The following is a 14910-nucleotide window of genomic DNA, read 5'->3' as shown; positions in this document are numbered from 1 at the left end:
TCTTCCACAATAGAAGCAGAAAAGTGATAGCCTTTCATATTTAAACATGACATATGACCTAATCCCATTGCATAAAACCTGCTTCTTCCTTTTCAAAGGCTTTTTGACGTCAAGCTATACTCTTACCCTCATATAGTTACGATTTTCCTTTCGCTTCTTCCTTTTCAAAGGCTTTTTGACGTCAAGCTATACTCTTACCCTCATATAGTTACGATTTTCCTTTCCTAGATTTGAAGTGTCATATTCCAAGAAAGCACCTAAAAAATTGCCCAGTTGGACTGCTAGCTTTTCAGAAAATAATCCAATAGGGACATGATGAATTTGGACCCAAAAAGGAGTAAAAATTAACGGTACTTTCAGTGGGTCTTCGCCTCTCCCCAGCTTATTCAATAACAGCAAATGATTATTAAATGTCCATGGTAAACCTTTTAGGACCCTTTCCATATCCATATTATGATAAAATTGAAACAGATACCTTTTGTCTCCCAGATCTCGAATTTGGACCTCATAAACAGGATGCCATAGATTTGTCATGGTGCTTTTCATGGCTGGAAAGTGAATAACACTTGCTGTTAAAAAACAACCCACAAGCTGGAACTCCCCCACTGCACTTTGATTACACGAATCTGCCTGAATCTGTAATATTTCTTCTTCTTCCTCATTTATTGATAATTGTGCTAATTCATTCTCCATTATTGTAGGTCGCTTACCAGACTAACACAGACACCCCTATTACAAAACTCACAGAAGCAGCATAAACGAAGAAATCAAAATTGGCGACACAGAAACATAAAAACGAATAAAGAAAAACAAAATCGTGCTAGGCGGCGGCAGACCTAAAACGTGCTAGGGTAGCAGACTTGATGCCTTTGGTTGCCCGCAATCTTTAGTACCAAATAACACCACGAATCTTGGGGACAACTATTTTTGTTTTTAGATTCAAAAGTATTTTTCAATTCAAAAACACTTTTTTAATTCAAGCTAAGTATTAGATTGGTTCTAACAGTAGTAATAGGTGGAAGTGGATTGAGTTCAGTGCTTGGGTTTTCAAACCAACATAACAGATTCTGCTTTCCTCGTTAAAAACAAGTGGCATTATTATGAGAAAATCTGAAAGCATTGCGATGCATTAGAAGAGAAAAAAGAAGGCAAACAACTTAATTGAGCAACATAATAATATAATTAGATGCTAAAGACAAAATTCCTGGTGACTGGTTACATCAACTCTACCATCAAATGTTCTTTTATCAAAGTTTCAGACTTAACTTCTTTCGATTCCCTTCAAAAAACCATATTACCTAAGGCTTCACCCATTTTATAACTCATCCTTGAGACCGGAAGACTCTGCATCTGCACCATCCTTACCTGCTTTTGTCTCGGGCTCTGTCTCAGTTTCTTCCACATCATCTTCCTCTTCAATTGTTGCATCCGGACTGATATTTAGGCTAGATTTAACTGAGCTGTAGATGCGCGAGGCGAAATCCTTGGGGTCGGATAAAATGAAGCCACTCTCCATTAGAGCTGTCTGGTAAATAAGCTGAGCCGTTTGCTTCACGCCCTCATCCTGAAGATCCAACAAATGTTTTTTTATCAGCAAAGGAACTAGCAGAACAGATATCGACTCTAACAAGTTAGTTAATAAGTCCATGCAGGAAGCAGACACCATATCATGGAGTGAGCATCACTTAACGACACATGCCATTAACTCTAATAATTTTATAGTAATAAGCTGAATCTACATAATGAATAATAAAAAAGGTCCGAAATTGAAATTATGAATGGCTAGAGAACATGGATGTTTGGGGTTACAAATGTGCATACCTCGGGGTCCTTAACAACTCTCTCACGAAGCTCCTTGATGATTGGGTGCCTTGGGTTTATCTCAAGGATCCTCTTGCCACGCATGTATGCTTGCTTGCTAGCATCAGTTAGGGTTTGAGCTTGCATGAGTCTCTCCATGTTAGCACTCCATCCAAACTTCGATGTGACGACCACACAAGGAGTGTTGTCCAAACGGTTGCTTATTTTCACCTCATCAACATCCTCAGTCTTAAGTGTACCCTTCCACCATTTGGTTAGTTCCTTAAATGAATCCTTGAGTTCCCTACTCTTAGAGTCTTTCCCAATTTTTAGGCCATCCTTGGATACATTTTGGAACTGCTTTCCTTCATAATCCATCAGGTATTGCATTAGGTATTCGTCAACTGGATCCGTGAAGAAAATGACCTGGAAATAAAAAAGGCCATTAGACACAAAATAAAACAATTTACAAATATAGATCATAAGTAAAATAAGCAAAAGGAAAGATATGAAAAAGATGGTTTGAAGTAAAGTATATGTCTGAAGTTAACAGCTAATGTTTTTGCAGTACCTCGTAATTTTTCTTCTTAAGCCTCTCCAAGAATGGAGATTTTTCCAATTGTTCCTTGCTAATTCCTGTAATGTAGAAGATATCTTTCTGCCCTGATTTCATTCGTGAGATGTACTGATCCAGTGAAGTCAATTTACCATCTGACTTGGTGCTGCATTGCAATTCATACACTATTAATGATAGTAGTGGCAGAAAAGGGAAAATTCTTCCGAGGAAATAGACCGCCTCAAAAACTAATACCTCTCAAACCGAAGGAGTTTAGCCAAGCGATTTCTGTTGGTTGCATCCTCAATGATACCTAGTTTAATGGACTTTCCATATTCATTCCAGAACTTCGTATATTGACCCTTTTTCTCATCTTCATCGCCAGATTTTTCAACATCTGCATCCACATCAATATTCAGTTTCAATCATTGGAGTGAAATATTTGTAATTAAATTCAAAGTAATTACTAAAAAGAAACAATTATGACCTACCCTTCTCATCTTTGCCACTGAACTCATCAGGATCCTCGTCGGCAATTCTGCGAATCATATCAAGGGCTTTCCGCACGAGTTTCTTCTTGATTGTTTTCAGACTACTATGAGCTTGTAGCATCTCTCGAGACACATTGAGTGGTAGAGTGTCGGAATCAACAAGACCCTGATCAATAGGTTATCCATTAAAAAATCAATCAGATAACAAATGACCCATAAACCTCTTTAGTGCTGATTTAAGTCAACTAAAATAACATATCTTCATTTACCATCAAAAAACTAAGAAACTTCGGCAAAAGCTCATCAAATTCGTCAGAGATAAAAACTCGTCTAACGTACAACTTCAAGTTGGATTTATTGGAGTTATAGTAACTCTGATACAGATTATGAGGAGCCTTAGGAGGCACAAACAAAACAGCCTTGAACTCAACATCACCTTCAGCAGTGAAGTGGCTCCAGGCCATGGGCTTCTCATCACTAAAGTCCTGCAGTGCAACACAAATACATAACAATAAAGGTTAGTAACTTCTCCAAAGGGTTTTCGGTAGACTGGAGCTAGGAAGTTTATGTCAAATTACCTTCGTCAGAGAGTGATAGAATTTTACGTATTCTTCATTTGTTACATCCTTTGGACTACGCAACCATATAGCCTTAACATCGTTCAGACGTTCCCATTCATAAGTAGTTTCCTTCACCGTCTTTTTCTTTTCAGTGTCTTCATCCTCGCTTTTGTCGGCTTCATCTTCTCCTTCCTCAGAAGAAGTTCTATCAGCTGTTTGTAGCAATAAAAGAGAATGAAACCAAAAATTTTGATCAGAACATGCAGAGTCTCTTAGTATTATGGAAAATGGCATCAGTAAGTCTTGAATAAACATTAACATGCTTCCTTTATTGAAACATACAGCTTTCCTCATCACTTGACTCATCTTCATCTGCAGGTACCTCAACATCAACCTCTTTACTTGCCCAGATATAGATGGGGAAATTGATGAATTCAGAATATTTCTTCACCAATTCCTATAGATTACAACCACAGCATACTCTGTTATATTTTCAAAAGCCAAAGCGAAAATAAATACAACAAATCAAGAGTCCATGAAGATAACAATACAAAGGATGGTGACATGAAGGATCACATAAATCCCAAATGAAATCAGTATACCTACAGTAAAGGTAATGTAAACAAACAAGACGAGCTTTACTAACCTTTAATTTGCTTTCCTCCAAGTACTCCTGAGCTTCATCCCTCAGATGCAGTCTAATCTCAGTTCCACGCCCTAGTGGTTCATTCCAAGTGTCCTCTGAAATAGCAAATGCCCCATCAGCCTTCGATTCCCATACATACCTGAAAAACAAAAAGCATTCAATAAACCATTATTAACAATGAGTCAAACATTTCCATAAAAACTAAATTAAGGTTAGCAGACTCACTGCTTGTCATCATTGTGTTTACTAATGACTTCGACATAGTCAGCTACCAGATATACAGAGTAAAACCCAACTCCAAACTGCCCAATCAGATTAAGGTCTCCAGTGCTCTGCATTTTCTCAACAAATGCTGCATAGAGAAAATAAAATCAATCAATTCAATATGAATAATTAATCTTAATTATAATTACACAAGATCACTTGAAGAAAAAAAATCTAAGATTCATTTACCCGAAGTTCCAGATTTTGCAATTGTTCCCAAATTCTTAATTAAATCTTCTTTTGTCATTCCTATACCTCTGTCGCGAAGCGAAAGCATTTTCTTCTCTTTATCCAACTTAATCTGCAATTTCATAAATTTTAAGGCTTAGAGAACACAGATTTACATGCATCGATGCAGAAACCAGATTTCTACATTTACATGGTCATTTTATAACATTTTTGTCTAGTTATTCTATTCCTAGAATTTCATGCATTTATATTTCTATAAAATAAAGTTAATGTGCAGAACTAACCTGGATCTCCAGCTTGGAAGTGTCACCTTCGCCCAAAACCTCTTTGTCTGTGAGTGAAAGAAACCTAATCTTGTCCAACGCCTAAATTTCAAAAAGTTTCCATTTAAAATTTGAGTTCAGAAACAATATCTAAAAACAATCAAGGAAGAATGGCAAAAAACTTACATCAGAAGCATTGGAGATCAACTCTCGGAGGAAAATGTCCTTATTGCTATAAAGAGAATTGATAATAATATCCATAAGCCGAGACACCTCAGCTTGGAACTCAAATTTCTCCGCATTGTTGCGAAGCGATCTCGAAGAGATCGAATCCGATTCCCTAAAAGCAAAAGAAGAAAAATGGATTCAAAATATAACAAACAAATCAAAGATTAATGAAGACTACATTCTTAAACAAAATTACACCAACCTTTTAACAACATCAGAATCAGTTTGTAAGCCGTGAGGCACAGCGCCGATATTATCCTCAACTTTTGGAGGATCCACGGCTCCTTCCTTAGCATTTGCTTGTAGTTTCCTACCTGAAACAAAGTAGATCCAAATTCAGCATTCAAACGCTAAAGGAAAATGAAAAATGGTCTAAACTTACCTTGGTCTGAGAGGAGACTGAGAAGGCAAAGAAGAATAAGAGCGGAAGGGATCGTCCATTTCCCCATTGGCTGCTCTTTTAAGCTTTCACCTAGTGGAATTGTTAGACAAGTTCTATGTATCGGAATGTTGAATTGGTTTGGGAGTGCTCTTAAATAGCTGAGGTTTTAGCAATTCAAATGATTGTTGGTTAAGAGTTTCGATCTTTTCGTAGGTAGGGAGTGATTAGTGAAGCGTTAGGATTTTTTTCTAATTGGTTGAGTGCCAGCATGGCGATATAACGGTTAAAGATTTTACTTTTGTAACAAGTGGCAATTTTTTATTAGCAATGCTTAATTTCTTCGGCTTGGAGTTATGGTGGGCCCCACATGAGAAGACGTCAACTCCTTCGCTTACTTGGCCCAAGTGGATGATCAAGCGGTTTTGCTTTCAGTAACGTGGCACATTATGATTTCGTTTTGGTCCCTAGTTTGGTTTGGATGTGTTAGGATTTTTACATGGTTCTACGGGAATGTTCAGGATACGTTAGGATTTTTACGATTGGGGAAAAAATTATTAACCTGTTGTGGGTGATGGAATACAAATTCTATTAATGTAATAAAAGTTTCGGTTTTAATATAAAATAGATATTATAGTACGTTGACAAATAATTTTATCACAACTCAAGCATGACATTTGTAATGATTGTACGCACTTATACGATAAGAAAATCAATCTTGGATGGTTTAAAGTGACGGGTAAAAATTGACAAAAGAATTAAGTATCCATCAAACTCAAGAGGATGACGACAAAATCATCCTTAAAATCACTTACAAAATGAAAATTGCATGCATATGCAAACTAAAAAACATGTGCTATCAGAGTAGACAAAAATTTTTAAAAGTGAATATAGTCACTATCATATGTCTACATAACTTGTGAAATAGTAAAGATATTTATAAAATAAATCTGCAAATTGAGAAGAGAGAATGCGCATGAAGTGAATGAGAGGAAAAAGAAAGGGAAGGTTGGTGAAAAGGAAGAAAATGCAGGTTTTGACCAACACGAAGATTGGCATCATTGCTAAGTAAAACATATATATATATATAAACGATTTGGAAAAAAAATAAGTTTTTAGAGTTTTTCTCTAGATTTTTGTTTTTTCACGTTTGAATTTTAAATGGATAGTTTCAAAATCATCTCTTTTTTTATTTTATGATAATTTTATAGTTTTTATAATTTAGGACAATTTATCCTTTTAAACCAAAGAAAATATCATATTCTATTGAAATGAAAAATAATATTTGTGCTTACTTTATGTTTGTGTTGATAAATATTGAAGTTTTTAATATATAAGATTAAATTCAAAATATTTTTGTTATTTGTGTAATTACAATGATATGTTGCATTTGATTTCTTAATACTAGATTATCAATGCAAAAAATGTGTTTGTAAAGTCACTAATCTTTATTCCTAGACAATGTACTTAGATTTATTTTTACCTAAAAAAATTTAATTTTCTAATGCTTTAATATTTTTTTAAATTATTTTCGAATTATTCCCTCAATTTCAAAATATCGTATACGTTATGTAACACCCTTCACTCGACTCGATCGTCGGGTTCAAATTATGGAATGCTACAATTGTTGCTGGAGCAAATATAGACAATTAACATTAAAATTAAATATAAATCATACAATCATAGTCAATTCAGTTCATAATCACAAAATACGACCTTTCTCAAGCCTTATACGAGCTTACTTATGTTCTAGAATTAATTCGGAATTGAGCAAGGACTAATTTGTAACATTTTCAAATTTTCATATTAAGCATATCATAAATGAATCCTTCAAATATTCAATCATGTCATAAACACTCAGATATCATGCTATAAAATTAAATTTGAGTCTTAATCAAGCTTAAGAAAGCTCTTTTATTGACCCGAGTATGAAATAGGACCAAACTGTAAAATTTTAAAAATCCAAGGTCGGCATTGTGACATTACCTTCTGCATGCTGAGACGTCACCAACTCGGTGTGTCACGTCAAGACTTCAAGCTACCCAATGTCGGGATGCCACAAGTTGTTGGCTAACATTGCAATGAGGGAATATGATCGTCGAGACGAGAACCTTGTTTTTGGTTCAAAAAGGGCCTTTCGGTACCTATTTCAATCCACCCAATTCAAATACTCTTTTGGTGCATTATTGCACAACTTTTCCATACACAAAACATCCCAAACATGTCTAAACACAACATTGAATCAATTTGTAATCAATTCAACCAACATGCCTCAATCGGCACCAAATCATTTCAATTCAACTTAGATACTTTCTAACCAATTAACCATCATTCATTCATGTTTTTAAACTATTCAAATCAACATTCAAGTATGTCATTTCTTTGTTCAATTCATACCATTTGCACAGTCAATAAATATTCAAACACTATGCATATGGTCCTAAAACATAACCAAATCATACCTTAATACAAATGTAAACATTAACATCTCATAATCTATATATGTACTAATCCAAATTCAAACCAAGCATATAATTTCAATCTAACACACTTATAACACCTATGTACATGCCACATAACCGAGATTTAAACGAGCAAAAATCTACCAAATCGCTAATAGAATAGTGTGAGCTTCTTGGTGATCCAACCAACACGTTCAACAAAACCAACAATCAACAAGGAAAAAGGAGATAACGGGTAAGCATTTTGAATGCTTAGTAAATCCATATGCAATTTACTTAACTTACCTTGACATGACATTAATTTAGCAATTGAAATCATTGGTACAAACCTAGCAATCCTTTGGCATCTTAAACTTCATTTACATTCAACTAATATATCAAATAAGTTAGTTCAATCACATGTCATAGGCTTATAACACATTCATACAATGATATAACTTTCCATCACAAAACATATGCCACTAAATCAAATCCAACTTTTAACATATATATATACATATATTCATTCTGAACATTACATTTCCATTTAGTACTAACATTGAGAGTATGAATACTGTTACTAAAAATATGGAATTGAGGTGGTGTCCGCAAGTATATGAATTAGGTTGTAATGTAGTTTTACAACGGAGTTGGTAAGTACTCCGAGGATCGTACCTAATGGAGACGAGTACTAAATTAATATTAACCTAAACATAAATAGATCTAATTAGTAATTTAAATAAATTATAGTATGATGAAACATAAAGGTAAAGGAATTGATTTTATAAGAAAACTAAATAAATATGCAGAAAATAATAAAACTGGAGAATTGATATGCTGACTCAATCAAATCTAAATATGGGTGATTAGCTCACTTTGGTGGTCACAACTAATTCCTATTTCGAGTTCTACTCAGTCAACTAGTCGCTAACTTAGAAGGATTTCTCAATCTCTCGCTAAACTAAAGAGTCGGCAAGAACTATTTATCTCTCAACCTCATAGTCCAGACTAGATTGGGGTAAGGGATTCACGGATAGGCAATATCAATTTTGGGTAAATTTTTACCTAGATGACCTCCTATGGTTGTCAGGCCTAGGGATTAAGTTCTTTCTATCCCAAACAACTGATCTGCTAAAAAACCCTACACGAAAATTAATTAATCATATGTCCACTCGCTAATCCCCCATAAGAGGATTAGTTTCTTACGGATCCCATAAACAATATAAACTTGATGAAGAAAATAAACATAAAGAACGAATCAAGAGTAAAAAGTTTAAGAAGAATCATGAATTGCATTTGAATGAAGTGCAAAAATCCATAAAGAGTTGCTTTGAATCCACAAGTTAGATTCTCTGAAGAACTTAATGAAAAATAGACTAAAAATAAATCCTAAGTACAAAAGAAAACTAAAACTGAAAGGAAAATTCTAAGTTATAGAAAAGATGCTCTCTCAAGTGTTTAATGAGCATATTTATAATATTAGGGTTGGTCGTCGTCCTTAGCCCTAGTTTGGCTAACATTTTTATATTAAAATACGTTATCCGAACCAAAATGCCCTCAGCTCGTTAATGCTTCATGTACAGGGCCAATGTTTCGATATCCACTGCCTATGTCACGACATTGAAGGCAGTTTGCTTGACTCAAGCTCAACTTCAAGGGTGTGTCACGACACCAAAAGCAATATGGCTATTTTGGCATTCTGCACATTATATTGCGATGTTGAACTTCCATGTTGCAACATGGAAACTAGCCTCGAGTTCTCATGCCTCTGAATGGTGTCCTGCACACTCACCAAATACATTAGTCTTCCCTTAGACCTACTTCGGCCCCTAAGGTCATAAAATCAGCTCAAATCACACTTTTTATTAAAATGAAACTGAAATAGAAAAACTAAATAAAACATAATAAAATGTCTCATATTCAAGCTCCTTTAAGTATGAAACTATTTTAATTTGCTACAACGAATTGTGGTAGATCACCATGCCTTCTTTATAACGTGACATGCAAGCCATTTTTAGAAACTTTTCGTTCTTGGTTTGACGTGATCTTCAGAAATATTCCCCAAGTTTGCACGACAAGTCAAGCCCTAGATGGCCTCTATATATTTTCTTTACCAGTAGTTACACCTTCCAAGTGTCACAATCAACCAAACAACCTTTTGCCACCTTTTTCTTTGAGATTCCACGACGTCTTTGCCTTTCACCTACTCCATAACCTCAAAATCATGCATAGCAACCTTTCTGATAGTGAATCCATAGCAGACAATCATGCCAACATCCGAGAAAGGGAGCTAGAAAATAACCTTCGAGCGATTCAACAAAAAATCCCTCTGCAAGAACAAGGTTTCGAATCCATAAGCGCTTTGAAAATCGAAACATGAGAGATGATTCAATTTCATCAATGGGAGAAGTTTTGTACAATCCTGATTGATCCGATGTACATTTTGACTGTGCATGAATTTTATGACGCGTTAAATGAGACGAATGCAAATAGACCAATAGATGTCCCATGGATGCTGATACTAGTTCGAGGGAAGGAAATTTCTATCTCACCTCCTGAGATAGCGAGGTATTACAATGTTCCATAATATCTCTATGATTTCATACAATGAGCTGATCTAATGTATTTCCTTAGAGAAAATATGGGCGATGTAATTAATATCCTAACGGATGGAAAAGGTAAGTGGAAACGTCACCTAGGAATAGGCTTTCCTATCTCGTTCTCTTATGAGAAGTTAACTTTGAAAGGCAGAATGTAGCTAAAATTCATCAGCACTCGAATATGCCCAACATCAAACATGTCAAATATCAATACATTCCAAGAAACGTTGTTGTATGTGATTTTAAATAAGGAAAGAATTTGTGTTGGGACATGGATTTACCGGAGCATGCTGCTTTGTGTTAGGAAAAACAAGATCGAACTGCTCTTTTCACATTTAGTAACAGCTTTGTGTAAGTAGCAAGCGAGGGTACCAATGGGATGATTGGAACGCTATTTACACTTTATGGGATATCATGTAACACCCCAAACCTGTATCTATCTCTGAATTAGGGTTATAAGGTATTACCGAACAAGACATAATTTATCACGATCATTTATTAAAATTCATGCACGAAATTATAATGACTTCTTTACAATAGTTATCAAATTCAAAAAGCAACCATTCACTCATTCATATAGTCAAATTCATATATATATAAAGTACATAACCAATTAATTCAAACAGGCCTTATTAATCATATCACAAATACGAACCATGCTTCAAATTCCATCAACTCAATATACTCCATTCAATCAAAATTTTTTGAACCATATGAACATCACATTCTTGGTATTTGACTATCCAATTTAAACCAAACAAATTTTATTCCATATAACAATCACATATATCACCTCATTCTTTAGTATACATCTATTTCAATGACTAGTTATTATACGAATATACTTATGCATTTTCACATAACAAGTTAAAGCTAAGTATATGATATCTTTTATTAGTTAACCAAATATGCTTCATTAGCAAACATTAAGAAATGGTTAAATATAATCTTTATACATTACCAAATATCAAAATTTCATGCTTATCAAAATGAACCAAATACTATAACCGAATAATTTATCTCACCTAATGATCAAAGAAAATTTTCATCATTTACAAAACAACTTACAAGGAAATTTACACATCAAAACATAAGTCATTAACAAGCATTTACACTAGGTAATCATAGGAAACATGCCCTATTTTGAACAGCTTTGATTTGCAACATTCATACATCATTAATTCACAAATATTTGGATAGTAGTAAAAATAGACAGCATTTAAGCACTAATTTGGACAACATTATAACATGTAAAAACAGTCACATTTGGATATCATTGTAATATGTAAAACAACCACACTTTAATACATTTGAAACACATTTATTGCACAATTGAGCAGCCCTATTCAGTCACCATTAAGACAATTATAAACAAGCATTTAAACACATTCAAGCATAACTTAATAACCATATCCGAACATTAAGAAGCAAAATCTGCAAACATATTTGGACATCTTTATTATGACACAAGATATACCATATAACATACTTCCAAAATGAACTAATTACATGGCCTAATAAACACAAACATTTACATCATTATGAAGCCATTTTCACATGGCTACATATATACCAATCAAAATGAACCATATCGAAACTAGCCTATACATGCCATAAGTCGAGAGTACAAACTTATAAGGTACTAAAATAGCGATCGGTAGTGTGATGATGTTCCTGGACAATCTCCAAACTCAAACTAGCTTTCAAAATCTATATAACAATGAAAATAAACACAAAGTAAGCTTTGAAAGCTTAGTAAGTCATAAGCAATTAATTCATCGCAAGAACATATATAATTCAATTCGAATAGGCCAAAATTTAGCTAATCTCATACACATATACAGTCATTCATCTCAAATAATCCAAATTACCATATTAAGTAACTTCACTTACCTTATTTTTCAATGAACATGTAAACCTCGTACGTACCTGACTCGTTTAGCTAAAATTCATATTCGAACTCGTATTGACATTGCCCGTTGAACCATTCAGAATCATCAAGCATACTCAGAAACACATATATGACATACAGTGCCATATCTCAGATATGGTATTACATGTTATCACATATCGATGCCACTGTCCCAGATAGGGTAATACACGTAATCTCATATCGATGCTAATATCTCAGACATGATCTTACACGAAGTCATACCTCGAAAATCCTAATGTCATGACATACGTATCCTATACTATTCCTATGGTTCGTACGGGACTTTCGGACGTCATAATTCAATCGATTCAATCTAGAAACAGGTAATCCCGTGCTCAAATAAATTCGACAATACATATATATCAATACATACAATTCAATTCGGCTGCATATAATATTTATACATACATTTAAATTTAAAAACATTTAATTACTTAGGAACTTACCTCGTTCAGAAACGAACGGATCGGAACGACTATTCGACAACTTTTGACTTTCCCCGATCTAACTCTGATTTCTTTCTTTCTTGATCTAAATCAATTCAAATTTAACTTATTTAAAGACATATTCATTCAATTTCATCCAAAAACACATAAATGGGAATTTTTCACTTTAGCCCCTAACATTTCATATTTTCACAATTTAGTCCATATTTCACAAAATCACAAATTACACAAAATTTCAATACACCCATGCTTAGATGAATTTATTAGAGACCCCTAGCAGCCTAAAACTTGCATTTATTTCACATTTCAACCACTCAATTTACACATTTCTTAATTTAATCCCTATTTGACATTTTTATAAAAAAAATGACTTAATAAAACATGATAATCTAACATCAAATATTCATATTTCACCATTAAACATCAAAGAACACATAAGCTCATCAATGGCAACTATCAAAATCTTTAACATTTTTGAAATCGAAGACACGGGTTAGTTAGTACTAGTTACAACGACTCCAAAAACATAAAAATGGGACAAAAATACTCACCATGCACCCAAGGATACCATGGCCGAACCTTGAAAGCTTAAATGGTGTTCTTTCCTAAGCAAAATCGGTTGAAGATAGTGAAGAAAGATGATAGCCATGTTTTGTTTTATTTAATTTATCTTTTTTTACTAATTTACTTTAATACCATTAATGAAATCATTAGAAAATCATATAATGGATGACCATTTATGTCATTATCCACTAACTATGGTCTAACCACATAATAAGGACCTCAAATTTAATTAATCATATCAATTGAGCACTTTAACAAATAGTATGCAACTTTCATATTTTACGCGATTAAGTCCTTTTATCAAATTAACTAACCAATCGGTAAAATTAAATCACGAAATTTTCACACATATTAAATAACATACTGTAAATACCAAAAATAATATTAAAATAATTTTATGACCTCAGATTTGTGGTTCCGAAACTACTGTTCTAATCTAGCTAAAATCGGGCTGTTATATATCAGAAATGAAAGAGAGTAATCAAAACCAAACCCCAACCAGGTGAGACAATGCTACTTGACTCAGAATTGGAAATCTAATGGATGTAAGAAGTGGGACCAATTTTTTAAGATTATGTAAGGAAAACGAGTTAAAAAGACCACAATCTTCAGTAGCTAAATACCAAGGAACTTCCAACTCAAGCAAGCAAATGAAGGACGAAAAAGTGGATTCGGAGGAAGATCTAGAGGAAGAACCGGGTGAAGCTGAAAAGGATTCAGAGCCTGATTCTGACTGATTCTAAGCATTTTTATTTGGGATTTATATTTTTAAGACTTACTTTATTTTTGAAATGATTTTTATTTTGTTAGTTTAATTAGGATTTTATTATATATTTTGGGTTTATTTTGCTTTGTAAGAACCCCATATTTTAAAGGCACTACAATTTCGAGTCACAATCGAAAGGAGTAGTAGTCTCACCAATTGTGTTGCATGTATCACGCCAACCGGGCAACCTCTTTCCTTTATCTTTTATTGCACATTAGAGACAATGTGTTGAATAAAGTGTGGGGGATAACTTAAGAAATTTTTTAATTTTTCTGTATTTTGTTTTGTTTTGCTAGTTTTTAGTAGTTGCTAAATTTTTGTTTTGTGTGTTTTATATATGTTTGACCTTGTAGAAATACAAGTGATTAGTCAGGAGCATGTTGATAGGATTTTGTGAATAAACTATAAATTTAGTTTGATAATAATTGATTTTAAATTATTTAATTTTATACCAATTAGTTCAATTTATTACACTGTGAATATATTTAAGATGTTAAGTATACCATATGATAAATAGATGTATACATAGCATGCATGTTCACTTGAATTATAGGTTTTAGAAATTGATAAACTTGGTTGATTTAATTCGTATATGGAATTACCTAGGGATGACCTAAGGCATTGTTTGGTAGACAAATTTTTTTAAGCTAAAAAGCTATCCTAATAATATTTTCCTAATACCGATTTTGAAACCTTAATCCATTTTCTTGATGAACTAGAAATGAAACCATAAGCCTATTATATAATTTATTTGATCTTTTATTTCTTGGCCCTTGCATGAATT

The 14910-nt window shown here is 33.6% G+C and overlaps 1 protein-coding gene across 1 annotated transcript; it reads right to left on the bottom strand.

Moving 5' to 3' along the window:
• Positions 1–1161: 1161 nt before the first annotated feature.
• Positions 1162–5589, bottom strand: LOC107940634 (endoplasmin homolog). The gene is made up of 15 exons (XM_016874069.2): positions 5380–5589; positions 5200–5311; positions 4956–5109; positions 4791–4871; positions 4507–4618; positions 4279–4405; positions 4054–4192; positions 3750–3864; positions 3426–3619; positions 3117–3332; positions 2848–3013; positions 2612–2753; positions 2372–2522; positions 1822–2226; positions 1162–1564 (listed from the first exon to the last, which is right to left on the bottom strand). The coding sequence occupies exons 1-15, from the start codon at positions 5444–5446 to the stop codon at positions 1316–1318; spliced, it is 2430 nt and encodes an 809-aa protein (XP_016729558.1). The 5' UTR covers positions 5447–5589; the 3' UTR covers positions 1162–1315.
• Positions 5590–14910: the final 9321 nt, after the last annotated feature.

Source organism: Gossypium hirsutum, chromosome D01 (assembly GCF_007990345.1).
Source record: "Gossypium hirsutum isolate 1008001.06 chromosome D01, Gossypium_hirsutum_v2.1, whole genome shotgun sequence".
Lineage (NCBI taxonomy): Eukaryota > Viridiplantae > Streptophyta > Magnoliopsida > Malvales > Malvaceae > Gossypium > Gossypium hirsutum.
Note: the sequence above shows the minus strand (reverse complement) of the source record. Positions and strands in the feature narration are given on the sequence as shown.

Excerpts from the sequence above, each read along its gene's own strand:
- LOC107940634 (XM_016874069.2), bottom strand. The coding sequence starts at position 5,446 with ATGGGGAAATGGACGATCCCTTCCGCTCTTATTCTTCTTTGCCTTCTC. Across the intron at positions 4,406-4,506 it reads TGCAAAATCTGGAACTTCGG|CATTTGTTGAGAAAATGCAG; the intron begins GTAAATGAATCT and ends TTCTCTATGCAG. Across the intron at positions 4,193-4,278 it reads AAACACAATGATGACAAGCA|GTATGTATGGGAATCGAAGG; the intron begins GTGAGTCTGCTA and ends TTTGTTTTTCAG.